The 21,736-nt window shown below is 35.8% G+C and overlaps 1 protein-coding gene across 1 annotated transcript in view; it reads right to left on the reverse strand.

Moving 5' to 3' along the window:
• The window catches only part of LOC103894155 (golgin subfamily A member 4), a 64,124-nt gene that overhangs the window by 13,141 nt on the left and 29,247 nt on the right, over positions 1 to 21,736 (reverse strand). Inside the window, 10 exon segments of the mRNA XM_009273486.2 lie at positions 739 to 814; positions 1,566 to 1,634; positions 1,815 to 1,835; positions 5,193 to 5,306; positions 9,452 to 9,582; positions 10,637 to 10,758; positions 11,522 to 15,816; positions 16,476 to 16,631; positions 17,643 to 17,774; positions 18,859 to 19,037. Of these exon segments, the coding sequence (XP_009271761.1) occupies positions 739 to 814; positions 1,566 to 1,634; positions 1,815 to 1,835; positions 5,193 to 5,306; positions 9,452 to 9,582; positions 10,637 to 10,758; positions 11,522 to 15,816; positions 16,476 to 16,631; positions 17,643 to 17,774; positions 18,859 to 19,037 (5,295 nt within the window).

Consider the following 21,736-nt stretch of genomic DNA (forward strand, 5'->3'; position numbering starts at 1 on the left):
TGCGCCTGTCTCCTGGATGGGCCTGGGACCTGCGCTGCAGAGCGCTGCTCTCCTGGATGGACCCCTCAGGCCTAGGTCATAGCTTGTCACGCAGAACTCTAGGCATAACATAGCATAACTGTTCTGTTCTATTCCCTGCGCTCACCATGAGTCGAATAACGACGAGACTGTTATTTGCCAGAAATGCCAGGGGTTTTTCATCTCCAAAAACACTTTCAAGGACACATAACACAAAGGTTACAAGGGGAAACAGGATTTTATTTTATTTATTACTGTGTCAGAGCAGGAGATTTTGCAAAGGAAGTCTAATCACAAGAAGAGTAAATGCCCAGACATGTAACAAAGATCCATAAAATCTAATATTTGTGTTGTTAAGAATTTTAGAGTCATAAAAATGTATATTTAATTAGCCAAGACAAATGGATAATTCCTCCCCACCCACTTTCGAGTGCCACTGCCTATACCACTCCCCCGGCGATACAGAATGCTTAAGAACTCTGATATAGAGCTCTTTTAACTCTATGACAAAAACAAACATCAAACAAAATGCCGTGTGTTTTGCTCACCTGAAATCACACACCAGCTCTAATATAACAGACAAGACAAAACAAGGATAAGATGTCATAAAAATATTATACGAGTGTTTTAAAGAGACTGACATTTTAATAAATTGTCTAAACCAAAGCATATCTTTCAAACAAACAAAAAACTTATTTGTGATGAAGACTGTGTACTTGCCTCTGTACGGTGTTCCAACCGATGTGACGTACATATTCTTCTCATAATTTTTCAGCCGGTCTTCCAGTACATGAATCTAGATAGAGAACAGTCAAAATGATAAGTGGTATTCACAAGCAGCTACAATAAGCATAATTGAAACAGTTTTCAGCTAAACATTGTCTCCTTCTAAAAAAGCAAAATACATTTGCTTTTTAAGGAAGGCAAAACATTAAAAATTGTGTTATTAAAAACTGTCCCTAAACTAGTTAAGGAAATGTGTGTACATGTGTATATACACATAAGAATTTCTATATCAAATGTTATGCATATATATGTATTTATATACATATATACACATGTCTATTTTATACACATAAGCATACGTAAAAAAAAAACATGACAAAAACTGTACTTAACATATATACATATATACACATGTCTATTTTATACACATAAGCATACGTAAAAAAGAAAACATGACAAAAACTGTACTTAACATCACAAAAGGTTTAGTTTAGAAAAAGAAAAGATCCATAATTTCACGAAGTGCATTGTTCCATTTTTCAACATGCAAATGTTTTCTAACCAGTATCACAAGCATGTGTTATTTTCATTCTCACAAGCATGTGGTATTTTCATTCTCAGGGGACAGAGGAGTACTTTGAAAAGCGCACAGATCTTCTGAGAGCAAGTATGAGTCAAAACTACTTTACATGCGTATTATTTCCCTAGTACCTGTGTGGAGATGTGCTACATCATCACTTGAAAAGAACAAATTTTTAATACTGCAAACACAAAGTGTCAAACAAAAGAGCACTTTTTACTTGTTCAAACAGCACCCTTACCTGCTCTTTGAACTCCTGCTCTTTCAGTTTTGAATCATTGACTAGTGTTGTCTTCTGTGCAAGCTGTGCCTGAAAGAACAGCCACATATGGAAATCATCAAGAAACTGCTGAAGATATGTCATAGGTACCTTTTCTATAAACCTCTTTCTCCTTTTAACACACACAAACTTATAAGCAGCATTTCTGCTTTCAAACTGCTGTGAGACAGAATTATCTACAGAGCAAAAGCAATAAAATTTAAGACTTACCTGAAGTTCTGTTATTGTTACCTAGAACAACAACAAAAAATTTAGATTAAAATGTATGAGAAATACTGTGTATATTAAGCACTGGACACAGGTAGAAAAAAGAAAGAAATATCAATCACCTAGTTCTGATACAGTGTGTTAATTGAGGATGACAAAAATTGAAATGACCAAATCACACATATACTTACAAAAATAAGTAGTCCCATAAATAGAGTTTAACTTATTTGTATTGACAGTATACAAAGCTTATAGTTAAATTCTTTCATTTGATTCTGTAAGACAATTATCATAAATATAACTTCAAGAACCTAGTAATTCCAAATCTTTACAAAATGCATATTGGAGATGAATGATAATTGAATGAGTATGAAGCACATGCCAGAAAACCCTATTCACAATATTGTATCTTTTTCCTTAATTCTCCAAGTTGCATTTGGAAATGTGAATATTTATCTGAAAATAGCTTCAGCTTAAGAGCTTCGTGAGCTCTACATCTTGCAAAGGTAGCAATGTTTATGAAGTACAGAAATTCCAGCTTAGAATTGTTTCTATCTTTCAATGTTCCAACTCTAAGGAAAATAATGCTTTAGTAGCCATGGGTATAACTCAAGGTTGTAAATCATGTTAAGATCAAATAATTTGTGTGTGGTGTTTTGTTTTGTTTGGTTTTTTTTGTTGTTTTTTTTTTTAAGGTAACCTAAACCTTAACACAGAAGTGGTGCATACTACTTGTTTCTTCCCAAGCCTCTTTGGAATTGTGTTGAAGAGGAAAGCTATTCCCCATCTCTGTAGGTTCATATAACCTGTGGGTTTTCCTACACTCCGCAAACAGAATATAGGGGAAAATCATTCCTCTATGGATCTCAAACTTGTAAGGGCAATTCTTGCTTCTGAAGAGCTAAATCATCTGACCAGACATTTATTTTCTCATGAAGAGAGACAGTTTCTGATAGTTTCTGATATTTTTACATCCCAACACTAACGCTTAAGGATGTTAGTATTTGCCAACTGTTTGTCACAGTCAGACAAATATTGTTCAAACGTATAATTACGCTTCATGTCAAACCGGATACATTATGTGTGATGTTTGGCCTAGGATGACAACAAGCCGCACAGGAGGTTTTATAAGGCAAATTTCTGTGACTTGGGAGACTCCAACTTTAGACAACAAATGTACCTATTGCCCACAAAAAGTTGCTTCCAGTCAATGGAAGACTTCTGAGCTGTTTTACTACTAGTGCTGAAGGAAAAAAATAACAAAAGAGAAAAATGTTACAAAGCAACAAAACAAAAAAGAAATAAGGTGAGACAAAAGATACCACGGCAAATATAAGATGACAGAATTCATTTGAATGCACATGTAAAACCCAGATGTGGATTTGCACACTTCTGCTCAGGTACGTGGACAAGGTACACAGGCCCTGTCCAATTTTCTCATCTAGCTCTGTAATGCAAATATATGCTATTGTACCAGGTAATAACAAAACTAGTTTCCTACAGACATACTGAGGACAGGCAATGGACAAATTAAGACAGGAACAACAACTCTTAACTTCTAAGGAGGAAGAAAGAAAACTACGTCTTGACCCCAGAACAGACTGTGTCAAAGAGTGAGAATCCAATCCTGAAATACTGATAAAACAAGAACTGGAAGCCCGCTTACTTACAGCACTCAAATATTTGAGCTTTGACTGGACCAGATGATGTACCAGGAGCTATCTGCATATTCAATAGCATAATCTGACTATTAGAACAGTTATGTTGTTTTGAGATGAAGTCACCACTGCGGATAGTATGAAATATGAAATTCACATTCAGTTAAATCAGAGCTATGCAAAACAAAGCTTGTGAACAATTTGCTACATTTGAATTTAGTTGGAATTCTCAAAATTACTCAAGAAAGCTAGATGCCTGTACGCCAGTGAAATCATGGATATTTAACTGCCTTACCCTCACCAAAAAAATCCCATTCTTACTCTGCAAGCACTTCGAACCTGGATGCGCTAACTGTACTTAAGTACATGCACTACCACACAACCTGGTTTTCCTCCCCTCCAAATGATACATCATTTATCCTTTAAAACAAAGCTATTTACCAGCAATGGGGTTCTCTCAACTGATTTATACCTGCCATAGATGGAACAACTCCTTTGAGTTTCTACAAAGTCTGCCATGAAACTCCAAGGAGCGGAGAACTGTGGACAAGATTCCAAAGACAGGCAAAATGAGCTGTTTATTTTGTTTATTGTAAGCAGATTCATCTTTACATAGAGATGTAATCTTTGCAATATTCAAATATTTTACAGCTCTATGCAACCATTGCAAATCTGTGCGACGCATTTCTGGGAAGAATTGAGAAATACACGAAATACCATTGCTGGCATATAGATTTGATGTAACTTTCATGTCCTATCAGTGAATATGTAATCCTGAAGATGCATGTGTAATATGATGCTAAATGATGCTGTATTTATAGCAGACTTCTATAACAAAGCAAGTAGTGAAACAGTTAATGAAGTCCTAAAGATAAAGTACTCTTCATACTTTTCAGAATCATGTCTTGTGGTTTAGAAGTCTCTTAAAGAATCTTCCTCCAGATAATAATCTTATGTAAGATTATCAGCAGTGGGTAGACAAGAGTTGATTAAGAATACAAGGCAGTCTGATACAAATATTTCTGCTTTTCCTGTTATGAAAACAACACTCATGTCATGGAATAGTTAATAAAAGTAATATAAAGGGTGTTGTAAGCAAGTGTAAGGCAGAAGGGACAAACGTTAGGATGGTGAGGTAATTTGTACTGTAAGTTTGTAGTGTCAAATAAATATATTTAGCATCCCCATCGCTGCCTGTTGTCAAAATGCAAAAATTAAAAATAAGGTTAATATGAATTCTCATCAATGAGTCAACACCTCATATACTTTTCCTCTTCTCAGGGTAATAATAACTAGTAATATTTTCAAAGAATTCCTCAAACTAAAATGTGGTCTCAGACCTCCCTGTCCATAATTGATATATTCAAGGCACTATTTCAGAGCCCTTTGGAATTTGAATTTTAAAAAAATCACACTAAAAATGACCAAATGTGATTTCCTTTCCTTCTAAAGGGCTTCCAGTAAAATTAACATAAAAAAACCCACCTTAATAATCACAACACAACTGGACTTTTTAATATACCATTAAAAAAGGTAGTATCAAATACTGCAGATTCAAAAGAGCTTCACTTTTGAAGAAGTTAACATCTAAAAGAATAGAAACTGTATGGGAAAGTGAAGGCCAGATACATAAATAAAATCCAATTAAGAGCAAACCACAGAATTTTATGAAGACTAAGCATTTCACATCTAAAGATATAAAAATAAATTAGTGCCAGCTCACTTTTTCACTGCTCCAACGTTCTTCTTCTGCCATCCTTTGCTTGTGTTCCTTTTGCAAGTCTTCCAGCTGCGCCTGCAACTCATGAACTTTTGCTGTCATCTCTTCTTCACGAGCCTTCAAAATGCAGGAGAAAAAAAATTACTTATACAATTAATCACCTAACCACTCAAAACCTTAACTACAGTGGACAGAAAGCAATCCAAAAAAGAGTTATGCTATACACAGAACGAATATGCTTGAAATTCAGTATAAAGGCTAGTTACACTACGGCACTACAGAAAAGAGCAAGAAACAAACATAGGAGCTTAACAAGATTTTGCAGGCCTTCAACAATTAAGATTACACAGTTAGGATTACAGTTAGTTTTTTGAAAATTAGAAAAAAAAAAGAGCCATTTCTATTGGGCACTGAAACAGCATTCGAGTATAATCCAGTAAGTGTATTACCGGAGGGATTGTGCTTGCTTATATGATGTTCATGAAAGGGACACATGATGATACAGAGTTACTTCCTATACTCTGGAAGTGACAAGGTCTTAAATCCTTCCCTCACTCTCACAAAGATGTTCCTAAAGCAGTTTTAAGCACATTTTCAGAAACAACGACTTCCCGCTCACAAGGGTTTGGAGGGCACTGTGCAGCGTGGAGGAAAGAAGCAGTGGCAAGAACGGTAGGGAGGAAATGAACTTTTCCTGTATGTTTTATGACAGTATGAGGAGTAAATTTATAGGAGAAAAACATGATGACCTAAATCCTAGCAAGTTAATCCACCTATATGGCACTTTGCAAAAAGAAGTATTTTTAAAAATTGTGTCCCCTCTGGCCTTTTTGTGAGATAACATGTTAGGGAGCTTATAAAACAGCACTCCAATTCAAAGTGCATGTCTCCACTGCTGAACTAAACTAAAACTCCGGTTTCACCCATGCTAAACACTCAGGGCAGTGAGCTGCCCGCTCTGCTATGCAGTAGTACTTCAGATCAAATCGGTACAATTAATCAACTGTTATCAAGAACAGAACTGCTGATCAAAATTTTGTTCCATTCAAAAATCTCAGGAGTACAAACTGTAGTGATACAGAATATTCACCGGAAATATAAGTGCAGAACTAGAAAGCTGGTCCAGGCTTAACAGATTTAGGGTATGCCATAAGTAAAAAAAGAATTATTTCACTGTAAGGCCACTTTTTAATGTGCTCCTTGCACCCTACTTAAGAATAAAACATCCTCCCCATGCAGCCCCTTGGCCCAAAAACCGCCACCAAAAAGAAACAAAGCAACCCCTCCTCCCTGAAAAGCTAGTGAATGGGAAGTCACAGTACCCGAGCAAGTTTTACAGCCTAGAAGTTTTAAGAATATCCATCTTTGATAAAAACCTTGCTCAAACATCATGACCTCCAAACAGCATTATTTTTTTATTCATTCACATGATTTTTCTATGCCCTCAAAAATACATCAACAATTAACTTTTTCTAAGTTTTTTTTTTTTTTTTTTTTAATAAATGGTTATACTCCTCTAGTTAAAAACTCTCAATACCTGGCATAATCAGTTGCTTCTATTTTCCCCTGTTTGGGGTTTTTTGAGGTGGTGGTTGTTGTTGGTTTGGGTTTTGGGGGGAGGGGGTTTGAGGGTTTTTTACATTAAGAATCTAAAATCTTACAGTTTCTAGACTACTGTTCACTGAAATAAATCAAAACTGCATGCACATTCTTCTTAGTCATAGAAGGTAGTTGAAATGCAGAAAAGAAATTCAATTCAAAATGATGAATGACACTTCTGCAAAAGGGACCTATCTGTGAGGCATTATTTTAATAAACCCCTGAATAAAGATTATAATTTAAAATAATTGGAGATCACATGGGGTTCCAACATGCTACAGAAACTGTATTTACGGTAAGAACTTATTGTTCTATACAGCATCTGGCATGCTCTGAAAATAAAGTGCATGCTATTTGGATTTAATTACAGTTATAGACTAAGACTGCAATAAAGTCGTAATTTCCCAAATCTTAACCACAAGGCCTATCCTGTATTCACATGGGAGGCATCACGACAAATGAATGAATACACACCTGAAGTTACGTACGTTATTTTTAGCTCATAGATAGCCTTAAAATAAGCTAGCTGGAGCACAACATTCAATTTTTCCTCTAATTATATACTTTAGTTGAAGAAGAAAGACTTAGGCCTCAAATTGCAGGCTACGCTGATTTACAAGTCCTTTAATTAGGGAGACTTTCATGAAATCTTATGTGATAAAAAAGTTTTTATGAAAGATAAGAAAACACCAGATAAAGCAAGAGAAGTACCAGGGGAGCACTTCACAAATAAATCATATTAACAGACTGAATGATTCCTGCTCATCTTTAAGGATACATACTCAAATCAAGTTAGACTAATTTTTAGCATCATTAACCATGTTTAAGATGCAACAAAGAGCTACAAAGTTATATGAGCAAAATTCATTCTTGCAATTGGCATTATTTTTGCTTGATCTTCTTAACATTTATGATAGAGACATACCTCTCTGCATAAATGCCTTGATGTGAAATTTCTCAAACCTATCATGAGCCAAGTCAGGTAGAAGTGGGGTAATAACTGGTAACTTTAGGCTAAATTGAGAAAACCTATACATCTGCTGATGCATATGTTCCTACTTCTATCAGAGATCTCAATGAATATGACATACACTCAATTTAACACAAATATTTCTTAACTTTTGAGATGCTTGCAATACTTTTTCAGGAAAAAAGGTAACAAATTCTCTAAACTTTTTTTTTTTCCTTCCCCAAAATAATAGAAGACACTCACACATATACCGTTACCTAAAAAAGAAACATACTCTGAAATTTAAAATATCAAACTACAGCTTATTGCAGTTCCAGGCAACCGTCATTGCCACCATCAATGAGATGCAACAAATAACAGTGTTCATGTCCTCCAATTGCACAGAAGTCAAATTAGTCTAAACCTTCAAGATCATACATTGAGTACAGCATGCATGTTTCTGACATACATACAGACTGAATGCATCAGAAAACAGAGAGGAATTACATCTGCATGACTTCAAATCACAGACCTATTTGGGCCTGTAAAGTAAGGACCTGAATGGCAACACACTGCACGTTCAGGTAAGAGAAATATAAATCCTCCAGAAATGCAGAATTTAGATCTATGGTACAAAGAAAAAAAAAAAACCCTCAATTGTTTTATATAATGCAATTTTTCTAAATTAGGAAACAAAAGTAGGGGCGTCTAAATTTAAAACCCTGCCATCTCCATCCAACTTGCTAGAAGTTCAAAAATCAGAGTGGAACACACCAACCTGCCCACAAGATTGAAATTTTTAGTATTAAACCTTCAGTCATGCTCAGTACATAGCTCTTTAGGCTGGTAACTGAGCATAAACAATCAGAAGTTCACTTACATTTATTATTACTGGCTCTATTCAAGGGACATTCTTTTTTATTAAATTATTTGTGCAAACAGGACTAAGATTAGCAAAATTAAAGCCTGCATCCCAATATGATGTACAGTCTAGCACTGAAAACCGTTTAATCTTTTGTACCATACGTGTGGGGCTGGGACAATTTACTTGGCTAAAACAGGAGGCATCCTTGGAAGGTAAAGTGTCTTTAGACTGAAGTTGGCTGCTAACTTCTGATTGAAGTGTTACTGGAGCAAAACTATGTCTATCTGCAAATATCATGCAGACAAATTGTTCACTTACAACAAGTAAGTGAACTTGTTTTACTTACAAGTAAAAATGAAAGCTTTACTAGCATAAAAACTATGCAAACAGACTGCATCCTGCATAGAACAGAACCTTACTTTAAGGGCTATGGTGCCAATCTGGAGAGAGCATCAGAGAAAGGAGCTAGAGAGTGAGGCTGACCCATAAACACTGTATTTAAATCCTTAAAAGAAAAAACACACCACCACCACTCTAGTAAAGCTTAAATTTAACTCACTTTCCTCATTTCAATCTGGAACACAAACTGCTCAAGGACATAAGGACCTAACCGTATAATTTTTATTGAGTGATCAGAGCTAGGGTTTATTTTTTGGTGTTCTTTCATGTTCATAAAGCACAGAAACAAACATTTTAATTGCAAGCTAGGTCACCACACATATTAAGTGTAATTCAAGCAGTAAGATCTTTACTAGAAAGAATTATAGTTTTTCTGTCTAGTTATGCAATGAAAAAAGGGGAAGAGTTATTTTGAAATGTATGTAGTCATATCACTTTTCAGAAAGGTACCTCAAGGATTTCTTCATATTTTTTCACAGTTCTTTTTAGATCATCATCTTTTTCAGCAATTTTTTTATGCAGTTGTGTTGTCTCTATGTGATGATTTTCTATCAATTCAGTTTCTACCTCCTGGGCTTTACCTATAAAAAAAAAAAGTCAGGCGATATTAAAAAAAGCATTATTTATTCTGTTAAATTATGTCGCAACAATATTAAAAAAGCCTAAAGACAACTGTGGAAGGCATCTATAAGGAAAACCTGTCAAGAAAATTAATTTTTCTACACTGTCAGTAATAACTATGTCACTTGATCCTAATATGTATGAAATTTGTTGCCTGCAGTTTGGTATTCAGAGCAGTTTTTTCTACCCGATGCTGGAACTTTCCTCTAAAAGTTAAGATCACAACCAATATTTATCAACTAATTCTATCTCCTACTCTATCTAGAGAAGTAATTGAAACATCCGCAAATCTTCAGAAATTCCTCACTTGTAGGGGTACTTCCAGTAACTGTGGAGTCAAAAGATGCTTTCTGCTCACTTCTCCAACCTCCAACTTACACTATGGTGGCAAAAGATGGACAGAGGTGGTGAAATATGCTGTACTCCAGTTATAACCACATGGTATAGCAATCAGACATCATATCCAGTTGGTACCTGTTAGGGGTTACAGTGAATGAAGTCTGCAAGACGCAGCTAAGAAAATGCAATTCTGATTCCCAGATGGATCCAAGTTTCTCTAAAAGGCACCCTTCAGTGCCATATATTCAACAATGGAGTGTTAAAGGTTTGTACTGCTGAAGCCAAAGTAGTATTACAATGAAAACTCACCAATGTGCTTTCACCTCTGAAACCTTACCTTACTTTTTTTTCTTTTGTACCTATGATAAAAAGATAGGTACCTATGGCTACCATGGGTAACTCTTGCCATGACAGATGCAAACAGAGTGCTAGATCAAAGATCCATCCTGGAGGGTAAGAAAGAACAGCTACAAATGCGTTTTCCTAATTGTGCTACAATTAACATTTATATGTTATTTCCTGAGCAAGAGAAGTTCTTTCCCTGAGTTCTCTATGCAGTCATAAAACACATGTTGTCTTTATCAGAGTCCCAGGTAAAACCCCTTCCCCAAAACATCTGAAGATTTGGTTTTCTGGCTATTTTACTGATTACAGTTATATTGGTATTTCACTTACTGATCGTCTCTTTTACTGCTGTTTCCAATTCTCTTTCTTTTTGAGCCAGTTGAGTATTGAACTCTCTCATTAACTGCTTTAAGGTGGAGTTGTGCTTTAACTCAATGTCTTCTTGTTCACATCTGTACAAAAATGTCAAAAAAATACAGTGAGGAAATAAAATGTTTAAAGAGAGTGCAACAACAGTTTAGCAAGGTAGGAGATCTGGGAATTTCTCCAGAACTATTTTAGAATGGGATGGTTTTGAATTACATGAATTCTGTGGGATTCAGGGAGGCTTTTTGTTCCCCTCCTATCAAATTCACTTGGAAAGCGTAGGTGTTTCATTTTAAAAACAACCCAGAACTGAACCCTTCCAAAAGATATGGAGTTTTTGCTGAGGAAGATGAAGAACTGAAAGTAAAGAATGTGCTGCATAAAAGCAGAATTTTTAGGGAATTCCTTGCTTGAGAAACCACTGGAGTGCTGAGCAGTATACCACATTTTTGTGCAGTACATATGAACAATTCTTGATATTATTTGAACATGAAGCTCTCAGTACTAAGTTTTAATAAACTTCATTTCCTGTTTGAGGAAAACAGAACTATATTTAAGTTCTGGCAATGCTGAAAATAACCATCACTAAAACAAAATCAAAAGCAGTATTACTTTGCCAAAAGACAAACCACTTTTTAAACTGATGACTCAAATAGTGTTTTATGTGTTCATGAAGTGTTACTTTCAAGTAGCTCTTTTCTTGCTGTTTCTCTATTTAGAAAAATGACAAAAAAAATACCAGTCATTATTTCATGCTTACAAACTGAGCTTTAAAAAAGTATGCTTGAGGTTTTAGTGGTTAAAGATAAAGCAAAGAAACGGTAACAAGACCAGGAACAAAGAATTTACCTGATTTTCTGCTCCATTTCTTCTAAGGACTCCTTCTTTACTATGTCAAGTTCCTGCTGATGTTCTTTTCGCAGAGTACGTAAGTCTTTTTGAAGATTATTCACTTCTTTGCATAGTTTCTGTTTCTCCCTTTCAGTCTCTTCCAGTTTAGTCTGCAAGTCCTTCTGCTGGTTCTGCATATCACCTACTAACTTCTGCAGCCCCAAACCAGATTTAGCCTTTTCTTCAGCATTTTCCTCAAAAGCTTTCAGACTGCCATTTCTTTCATCCAACTGTTGCTGTAAACTTTTTAGCTTTTCTTCATATCTCAAACTCATATCTTCCATCTCAATCTTATGCACGTCATTTTCCTTCACCAGATTATTTTCCAACTCTCTTATCTTCTGTTCTAAAGATTGACTGACTGCCTCCTTTTCCTGCAATTTTTTCTGGAAATCTCCAATTACATTCTCCATATCAAGATGTTTCTGTTCTTTAGCTTTTAGTTCTTCCCTACTGCTTGCTAAATCGCCACCACAACGAGCATGCTCATCTGCTAACAACGTGTATTTTTTGGTTTGCTCCTCAAGTTCTTTCCTGAGGCTTTCAGTCCTACTGTGCTCCTCCTGATGGCTCTTCTCAACACATTCTAGTTTTTTGAGGAGTTCTTCCTGTTTGTTTTGCAGTTCTAGACGAGAGTCATTACTCTCTCGTTGTTCCTTTTCGTACTTCTGCAACAAATCATCTTTTTCAGTTAAGCCCTTCTGTAACACGTGCATTTTCTCTTCGTATGTCTGTTGGACACTTTCAAGCATGTTATTTTTTTCTTGTTCTACAGCAGCTTTTACACTCTCTATTTTTTGCAGCATTTCTTTCTCTAACTCTGTGGAATCTCTTGTTGACTTAATTTTTTCTTCCAAGGATTCAATTTTGGCCTCTCTCTCCTGCACTTTTTGTTCCAAGTTTCTTAACTGATTTTCTCTATCTTGCCTAAATTGCTGTTCCTTTTCTTCCATCTGAGACATCAATTGCTTTTTAATAGAACCAATTTTTTGCTCTGCCTTCTTTTTCAGCTCTGCCAGCTTAGTGCTGTTCTCTGCATTCAGTCTCTCTTCTAATTCTTTCAGTTCTTCCTCTTTGCTTTTAAGTATCGCTGACTTCATTTGATCAAATTCCCTCTCCTTTGCTTCAAATTCAGCTGTCAGTGAACCTATTTGCTTCTCAAGGTTAAGCACTTTTTCTTCAGCCTCCTTAAATCTATTGTCCTTCTCAAAAGCCACCTTCTCTGCCTGCTGGAGTTGCCAAGCTATCTCTTTTTGCTCTGTGTCTTTTTGTTCATTATACTTTTTAAGTTCCTCCATCAAGGAATCATTTTCTGAAGTTTTCTGAGCAATGTGTTCTTCTAGTTCAGCAATTCTTGCTGCTTGTTTTTTTAACTTTGCAGTTAACTCACTTTCTTGCTTTTCCCTCCTGTTTTGCTTTTGTTCCAATTCACTTTTTAAACTATCAAGATTCTTGCTTTCTTTAGCCAGCTGCTCCTTCAGTTTATTTAGCTCTTCATCCTTTTTATTGGCTTCAGTATTGCTTAATTCAAGTTTGCTCTGCAAATCTTTAATAGTATCATGATTTTGTGTAATCCTGGTTTGCGCTTTCATCTTCCACTCTGACAGCTTGGCTGTGCAATGATCTACCTGCTCAAGAGCTGATGCTTTTTCTTGACTCAGCGTCTCAACTCTGGACGATAACTCCTGTACCTGGTTTAACAACTGCAACCGATCCTCTTGATGTTGCTTGCTTAACAGAGACATGGCTGCTTCCTTCTCTGTTAAACTTACCGTGCTTTCAAGTCTAACATTAAGGTCATTAATTGTTTTGTTGAGAGCAGAGATCTCGGATTCTTTTTCCTGGAGTTCCTCCCTCATTGAGGTGACAGCATTGATATTTTCAGATAACTCTTTCCTCAGCTGCGTTATGCAAGTTTCTTTTTCTGATGCTGCTTGCTGCTGATGCCCTCCCTCTTTCTGCAATTGTTCCTTTTCTGTTACAAGTCCTTCAATGTCAGCTCTCATGGACATAATTAAATTATCCTTCTCTTGCAGCTGTTGCATTGACTTTTGCAAAGAAGAACTTGCAGCAGAATGATGCTCTGTTACTTCTCTAAGTTGAGCTTCTAGTTCAGGAATCTTACTCGTTTTAATTAATACTGCTTCTTTAACTTTTGCAGTTCGGCGCTCACAATCTGCAATTTTGCATGTTACTATGCCAATTTTTTCATTACATTTTTCAATTAATTCATTGCTTTTTGTTTGCAATAAAGCTTCAGCATTCTTCCAGTAAGCATTTAACTGGGCTGCAAGTTCTCCTGACCACCTTTTAAACTCAGTTTCTTTTAGCTGAATTGCCTCTATTTTTTTCTCATAATTTTCATGATCTTTATACTGAGAAGACTGCACAGTTTGGAGTTTCTCTTCAACTGTTTTCAGTGTATCAGCCAGCTCGGTAATTTTGGCTTTGTCCTTTTCTTCAACTGCTTTCTGTTTACTGAGCTGTTCCTGAAGTCCTGACTGCTCTTTCAGGGACTGATTAAGATCACTTTCCAATTTTTTCAACTGTGTTTTCAGGTCACTTTCCTTATCTGACAAAGCATTCACCTTAGCCACTGCCTGCCTTAGTTGTTCTTCCAACTCCTTCAGGGACTCCTCCCTTTTCACCTGTTCTTCCTTCAGTCGGGTTATTTCTGTTCTGGAGCCCTCCTTCTCAGCACTAAAGGTGGCAAGTTTCTGTTTCAGGTCTCCAACTTCCTGCTCTTTCTCTTGCAGTTCCATTTCATGTTTTTCCTGGAGCTCTTCAACCTGCTGATTGAGTTTCTTTTCCCAACTCTGGGTAATTTCTTCCAACTCCCTCCTATGAGCCTCAGCAAGACTCTCTAGTTGCTCTTTCTGATTAGATTCCAGTTTTGACACGGCATCATTGATTCCGGCTGAGCTGGCATGTGCCATTTCCAACATTTTAGCACTGAATTCGCTCTCTTTCCGACTGAACTCCAACTGCTTGTTTTCAAGCTCTTTTTTTAGTTTAGCTTCCTGCTCAGCAAGTTTCTTTTTGAAAGTTTCTTGCATATCTTTTGATTTCTGTTTAATTTTCTCCATTTTGTTCTCCTGATGTTTCAGTTTACTTTCATATTCTCCTTGTAAAGCACCGATTCTCTCCTCTGCGGTGAACAGTTTCTGTTTAAGCTCTTCCACTTGCTTGTTCTGTAACTCCTTCATGTGTTCAATTTCATTTTCCTTCTCAGTTAGACTGCTCTTTGTCTCTTCAGCCTCTCTTCGTAGATCCTTCAGTTGACTTTCATATTGTTGTGTTAGAGAGGTTACTTTTTGTCTATTTTCATTGCTTTGCTCTTGCAAATGCTGCTTCAGGTCATGTACCTGAGAGATGTATGCCTCTAACTCATTCTTGACTTCACTCAGCTGGGATTCAGTTCTTTCTAGCTGCTCATTAAGTTGCAATTTTTGATCTTCAAGATCTGTCAGCTTTTCCTGCTGCTTTGCTAATTCCTCTTCATAAATCTTTGCCTGCTCATTAGAAGTACTCCGATGAGACTCTGAAAGCTTCTCTAGCTTTGCAGACACCTGGACAAGTTCAGCTTCAGATCTTTCTGCAGATTCCTTTAGTTTCTGTTCATGTGCTTTTAGTTCCTCCAGATGTCTGTCTTTCTCCTCCAAGGATTGCTTGAGTTTGTTGAGTTCCTCTTTGAGTACCTTCTCAACACCTTGAATAGACATTTCGTGCTCTTTTAACATCATTTCAACCTCTTCGTTGTGCCGTTTCCTCTCTTCTTCCAACTTTCCTTCCAATTCTTGCTTTGCTTCACACACTTTACTGTTCAATTCTGAGAGCTCTTGTTCTAAATCGTGACGTATTTTTAGTGCTTCTGATAGCTCAGAAGACAGTGCTTCTAATTCTGTTTGTTTCACATCAAGTTTTTCTAATGTTTTTTCATTCATCTCCTCTATGTGTGCACGGAAAACTGTTTCTTTCTCTTTCAAAATTGTGTCTATCTCTTGTTCTTGTTTCTCTCTCATTTTTTCTATTTCAGTTACTTGTTGTTGCTTTAAGATTTGAAGTTTTTCTGTCCAAAGCTTTTCCTGCTGCTGTTTTATGTTCTCCAATTCTTTCTTGTGTTTTTCAACTATATCATTGATTTCCTTATTGTGCTGCTTTTTTTCAGACTCCATCAGAGTACTTAATTCTTCTGATTGCTTTCTGTCATCTTGCGAATACCTTGCCAGAGAGCTTTCCAGTTCAAGAATCCTCTGTTAGAGAATACAGTTTTAAAAGAATATGAATATTCAAAAAGTAATAAGTTGATTAAATTTTAAAAACATCTCACCAGGTTCACATAATTACAAGTCACTTATTCCATTACTTTTAGTGAGCATCAACTTTTAATATAAGCCTTTCATACATCTAGAAATGCTGCTGTAAAGTTAAAACGCTTCTATAGGCAAAACTTTCAAACTAGTAAGTGGTGGAATAATGTACAAACTTGCATTAGCAGATAATACAATCTTACCCATTACATAAAGCAAAGGACACTTCAAAATTTAAGCAATTTTTTTACTTACTCAAGTATCCTTTTAAGTGTTTGTATGGTAGCAGTACCCAGAAGTTAAACAGTTTAAAGTTTAACTCTCCTGTATAACATACATAAAAATTATGTAGATGGATACGAATTCATATCCCACACCATGATATAAAGTGAACGTATTTCTATATTTTGCCATCTAATCTCGAAAACAACTAGGGGCTGCAGCATACCATAGCAATACCTTAAATTTGTCACTACAAGAAGCATAGTGAGAGTTAAATAACCCAATCACAATAAATCCACAGTATTTGTAAACGTGTCACAGTTAAATATATACTGAAAGGAATTCTTGTAAACATTTACCCTTTTGGAATCTTTACTCACAGTTCTAAAAGTCTCTACTTCTTGATGCATCTTCTGAACTTTCTTGTCACACTCTGACTGTATTGCTTTCTTCTGCAGCTCTAATTCTTCTAAGGCTAGGGATTCTTGCTGCTCTTGTTCTTGAAGGGTTTTTAAACACTCACTCTGATTTTTTTCCTGTATCAAAAATTATGATTAAAACAATAAACTATAAATTTAGTCATCACACCTTCAAAAACAGTATAATAAGATATTTACAAACCAGTTAATAGGAGTCATAGACTAATCACATGTATTTTCTACACACACACAGTTTGTATTTAATCTGTGAAAACAAAATTGTTATAAATCACTTCTATTTTCTCTTCTTGAGAACCATGTGTCTTCTACTTCTTTTTATATGAAAAACATAATGCAATCCAGCCATTCATTTTGGTTTGTTTACCACGACTGAGTAACACCTTAGAGAAATAAAGGTCTGTCCTCACTTGATTCCACTGCTAATGTATTTTTAAGCTTCTATTCCTTATAATTAAAAAAATAACCTGAGAAGCAGGTAGAAAAATATAGTCAGGAAGGGACTGTCAAAGTCCCTCAGTCCTAGTCACCAACCATCACAGAGGAGCACAAAAGAGAATCTACTATTTGTTAGGTAAAATTACGTGATGATCTGAAGTGTATTACAGCTTATGAAAAAGAGCAAAGAATCCCAGTGATTCCTCCCAGCCTGACCTAGAAGAAAATTATTTTCTGAGGTCAAACACTATGAATAGTTAAGCCTGTTCACATAACACAACGCAACCAGACATAATGATACCAACACTTTTCAAATTACAGCCTCATTCTTTGTACCTCTTTTACTCTAGTTGCTGTGGCTAATGGCCAATGATCCAGAGGAAGAAATAAAAAAAGAAAAAAGTCTAACAAAAAGAGTTTTAAAAAAAAAAGTCTTTCCCACAAGATGCAGCTGTAAGTGAGCAGTGATAGTGATTAATTATCATTATTCAGTCTGGATCACTGCAGCTGCTTTCCTTTCATGTTGCTGAAGTCTGAGCTCTTTGACTTTTAGAGGACACTCGTATCTTTGAATGCAGAAGGACTCTCACTGCGGAATAGGGTCAGATTAAGACTTCTATTCCCACCTCACACTTAGACAAATTTCTTTCTACACATTTGAGGGATACTTACAAGAGCTGCCTTCATCTTCTCCTGGAATGCCTTTTCTTGGGCCTCTAATCTCTCACTTAGCTCCTGATCTTTGGTAGCCATTTCCTTTTTATGGAATTTTTCTAGTTCAGCAACACGCTCCTCTGAAGACTTCTGTGAATCAAAGTCAGAAAAAACTAATTTCAAAATATTAAACAACAAAACACTTTGTATTATTTCTTAATAAGAAAAACAGTGCAACAGAGAAGAAGAAACCAGAACCATCTCCTTGCTCCCTTTGAATAAGTAACAATCATTTGGAGCGCTTAATATTAAGCCCTGACAGTTCTTATTTTCAAGCGTGAAGTTATCCATCTTCCTTCTCAAGTCTTTCACAGTTCTACTAAAAGAAACACCACATTCTCTAAGGACTCTTCTGCCAAGGTGAACTTATAGTGTTTTCAGTTTCAGTTCAAATGTGGTAATAAATTGGAAACGGAACTTCTGTCTGTAGCTTTCCCTGTATTCTTGTTATTTCATGAGCCAGAAAGTCAAGTGGTGATACTCTATGTAAACAGCTATCTACAACCTACATACGTGCTTTATTTAAGAATAATGTAGTGCAAGTCAGTCATCCCCCTAAAGCATCAGTGTATTCTCCTCGAAAAATTAGTAACATAACAAATGTCAACACAAGAACTGCAATTTAAAGGTGTTCAAATTTACAGCTTTGCAAGGCACGTGCAGTACTCCTGCAGTTCCTACCCGAATACGCCAGATGAAGCGAATTTAGCAGTTCTTAACTAGCAAACAGTTTGGCAACAAGTTCTTAAACGTTTACACATAGTGGGCTAGGATAATCATTAGAAGTACTTAGTATTAAACCCCAAAATCCTGGTGGAGATGCGTGAGCTGATTGCCATTAATTTTTTCTTCTTGACTCCCTTTAAAATCTCAAGTGTACTTCTAGTAAATAATTTTATTAAATACTGTGAAACAAAGAGTAATACTGTTCATTTTTACATGGCTCTAATGTACTGATTTTAAACTGCTAGAGAAAAAAAAAATCTATATGGGAAGTTTTTTATTTTGTCTTAAGTAAATCTTTAATCTCAGAAATTAATTTTTATAGAATTTATGAAATAGCAAGTATTTTATGAAAAAGTTCTGATATACTAATGTATTTTACAACTATAGTTTAGTTGTAATTGAATGATTAGATTAAAAGCCAATAATACAGGGTGAGTTCAGCTTTTACCTTCATAATCTCAACCACCTCTTGTTTCACTCTGGTTAACTCCCGTTGAAGATTTACCCTCTCTTCCTCACTTGCCTTTTCTACTGCTTTGATTTTTTCATCCATTTCTGCCTGCAATTTTTTCCGGGCTTCCTCTGTCTTTTGGGCAATACTCAGAGCCTTCTCAAGCTCTTCAAAAGCTGCAAAGAAAAAAAAAAGTATACGATAGTGGAGAAATATCTATGTCCCTTGATAGAAGAACAGAGTTCTCATTAACTGTAAATTACACAAGTAACAGAAGAATGAACTTAGAAATCCATCAAGAATTCACATAGGTTTATTATCTAGAAAGGAAAGAGAACTGACAAATAGCTGTGAATGTCTTCCAATACATTCTGCAGCTTCTATTTCTTCCCCTAAAATCACTATAAAATACATAAACCATATAAATAAACTATGGCTTCTCTTCTGGCTGTAAGTGTTGAATAACTTTGAAGAGGAGGAAAAAAAGCTGCATGAAGAAAGGACAATTCACAAGTTGTTCCTCCACTAAAACAAGCAGACGGAAGCATAAACCAGGAATGACTGCTATGCAAGTCAGTTTTTACTGAATCATGAAAGAGGTCTTCCTGAATAGAACACTGAAGTATAATACTGGGCACTTTATTTACCTAAGAGTTGTTTATTTCAAACTGTACAACCTACATAATCTTCTCTTTAAACTGTGGGTTTGGTGGAGTCCATACAGAAGGCTTTGCTAATTTCATTATTTCACTATATTTTTTTAATGTAAACTACTATCAATGCAATTCAGAGACACTGGAAAAATGCTTGTGTTATGAAGACTGTCCTGTGCTTCTAAACTTTGTAAATAAAATGTAAGAAAAAAAAATTAAGATTTGCTCCCAGAAAACTTGAATATTTATAAGATATTTCAAAAGAACATTCAAGCTGCAGTGATGAAATTTATTTACATTTGCAGAAGATGCACAAGTCTGCTGAAACACATTTTAACTGACAAATCCAAAGCAATAATTCCACAGTTTCTTCCCATGCTAAGGAGAAGTATTCTAACATACTTTATTCACTTCATAGATGATCATTTAGATATAAAAAGAAAGCAAATAAATTCCTGTGTTGTGAGCTGGTTTATTATTATTATCATTATTACTATTATTATTATTATTATTCAATACCACTATCTGAGTGCCTCACTGAAACTGATGGCAGAATCTGTATTAGAATTACACAAGACTAGAATGTGATCACTGTTAGGGAAATCTCTTTTGCTGGATAGATCATGAATGTGGAAAACCCCTGCTGCATATCAAAGGAAAATTCAGTCTCAGAACAGTCTCCTATATGGTTAACTCTTTGCATAAAAGAACTTTGGCAAAACACCTCTGTAAAATTCAAAATCACAGTGCCAGTATCAAGACAGTAATTTATCAGAGCACAAAAAACCTAAAAGTATATTATTCTACTATACCCTGGACTACTTGGATACTATTCTGGGAGCAGACAGAACAAAATAATTTTTAAAGTGTTATTTAGTATGCTAAGCTTTCTTCCACTTAGTTCTATCCCAACAAGAAAATCATAATAGACACACACATTTCTAGTTCCCTTGATTCACCATTACTTAGCAGGCATTCACAGCAATTCTTGTAATCCTTGTTTTTTTGAAAATATATTTAATAACATTCAGGCATGAGTTTGAGAAGTGAATAACAGTTTCTATTCCACATCTTCTGATAACGTTCAAAACTGAAGCTTTTAACCACAATCAATACTTTTGAGGCAATGCTGCAAATATGTTTTCAAGTAACTTAATTCCATAAAATTACATTCACCCAAATTCTGACCTTTTCCAGAATTTTCTTCTGTTTTCTGAGGAAGCCTTTCTCTGACTACTTACAGCAACAATCATGTTTTAGGGCAAAACAGGGTTGTTACTGACCCTGGCAATACCAAAGCACATCATTGTATCCACTTTTTCACTCCCGGTTCTACTTAAATACGAAATACTAAAACTCATTACAAAAAATTAAGAGCACTAGAGGTTATTTCAAACAGCAAAACCGTCTAAACCATAATGCAAGCATGCACAAGGCTTACAGCTCCTTACTTTCCAAGCACAGTTCTTCACAGTCCCCATCAAGGCATTTGCCATCTGGGAGCCACAGGACTTAAGTCCTCCTCCCTCGCCACCCTGGGCGCAACTCGGTTATGAACACAGCCTGCGCAAGTGCGTTTGGAGAATGGCACCGACTTCCCTGATGCTTCTCTCAACCCTAACAAAAGCACGCACAGCCATAAAATTGGCCAAGTCCTTCAGTATTACAGATCATAAATGGCTTTTAAAAAAACCCAAAACCTACAGACCTTTACAAAGTATAGCTTGAAAATAAAGCCTGCAAGTAAAAGATTAGGTTATTTCACTTTTCCATACACATTTTCTGATTCTTGTTCTGAGCAACATATACTTTATTTTCATTTGAGAAACCTGTTATTTCTGCAAAAGGAAAGAGAATGCATTTGCCATAGCCCACAAATCCCCCAAAGAGAAGATCCAGGTTCATACTAGGAATGACTACTGATATGTAATATCTGAGCAACATGCAGTACGACAGCTGCATCACTGTAACCGCAAGCAGGATGCTAATACAAAAGCTAGACAAAAGCTGATGGATAAAACGCCAAGGGTGTATGGAAGCACAAAGAAGCAACACTTCAGAGAAACACGTAGCTTTCTAAAAGTTAAATTATATGCATCTCAGGCACTTTTAGCACTTAAGCAAAACAGAACATTTTTATTCAAATTAGTTAATTCTAGTGTAGCATGACACAACCGAGTTTCAAACCAGCAGAGGGCTAAACTATCATCAAGTAGACAGAA

Source organism: Aptenodytes forsteri, unplaced genomic scaffold, assembly GCF_000699145.1.
Source record: "Aptenodytes forsteri isolate BGI_AS27 unplaced genomic scaffold, ASM69914v1 Scaffold270, whole genome shotgun sequence".
In the NCBI taxonomy this organism is placed as follows: domain Eukaryota; kingdom Metazoa; phylum Chordata; class Aves; order Sphenisciformes; family Spheniscidae; genus Aptenodytes; species Aptenodytes forsteri.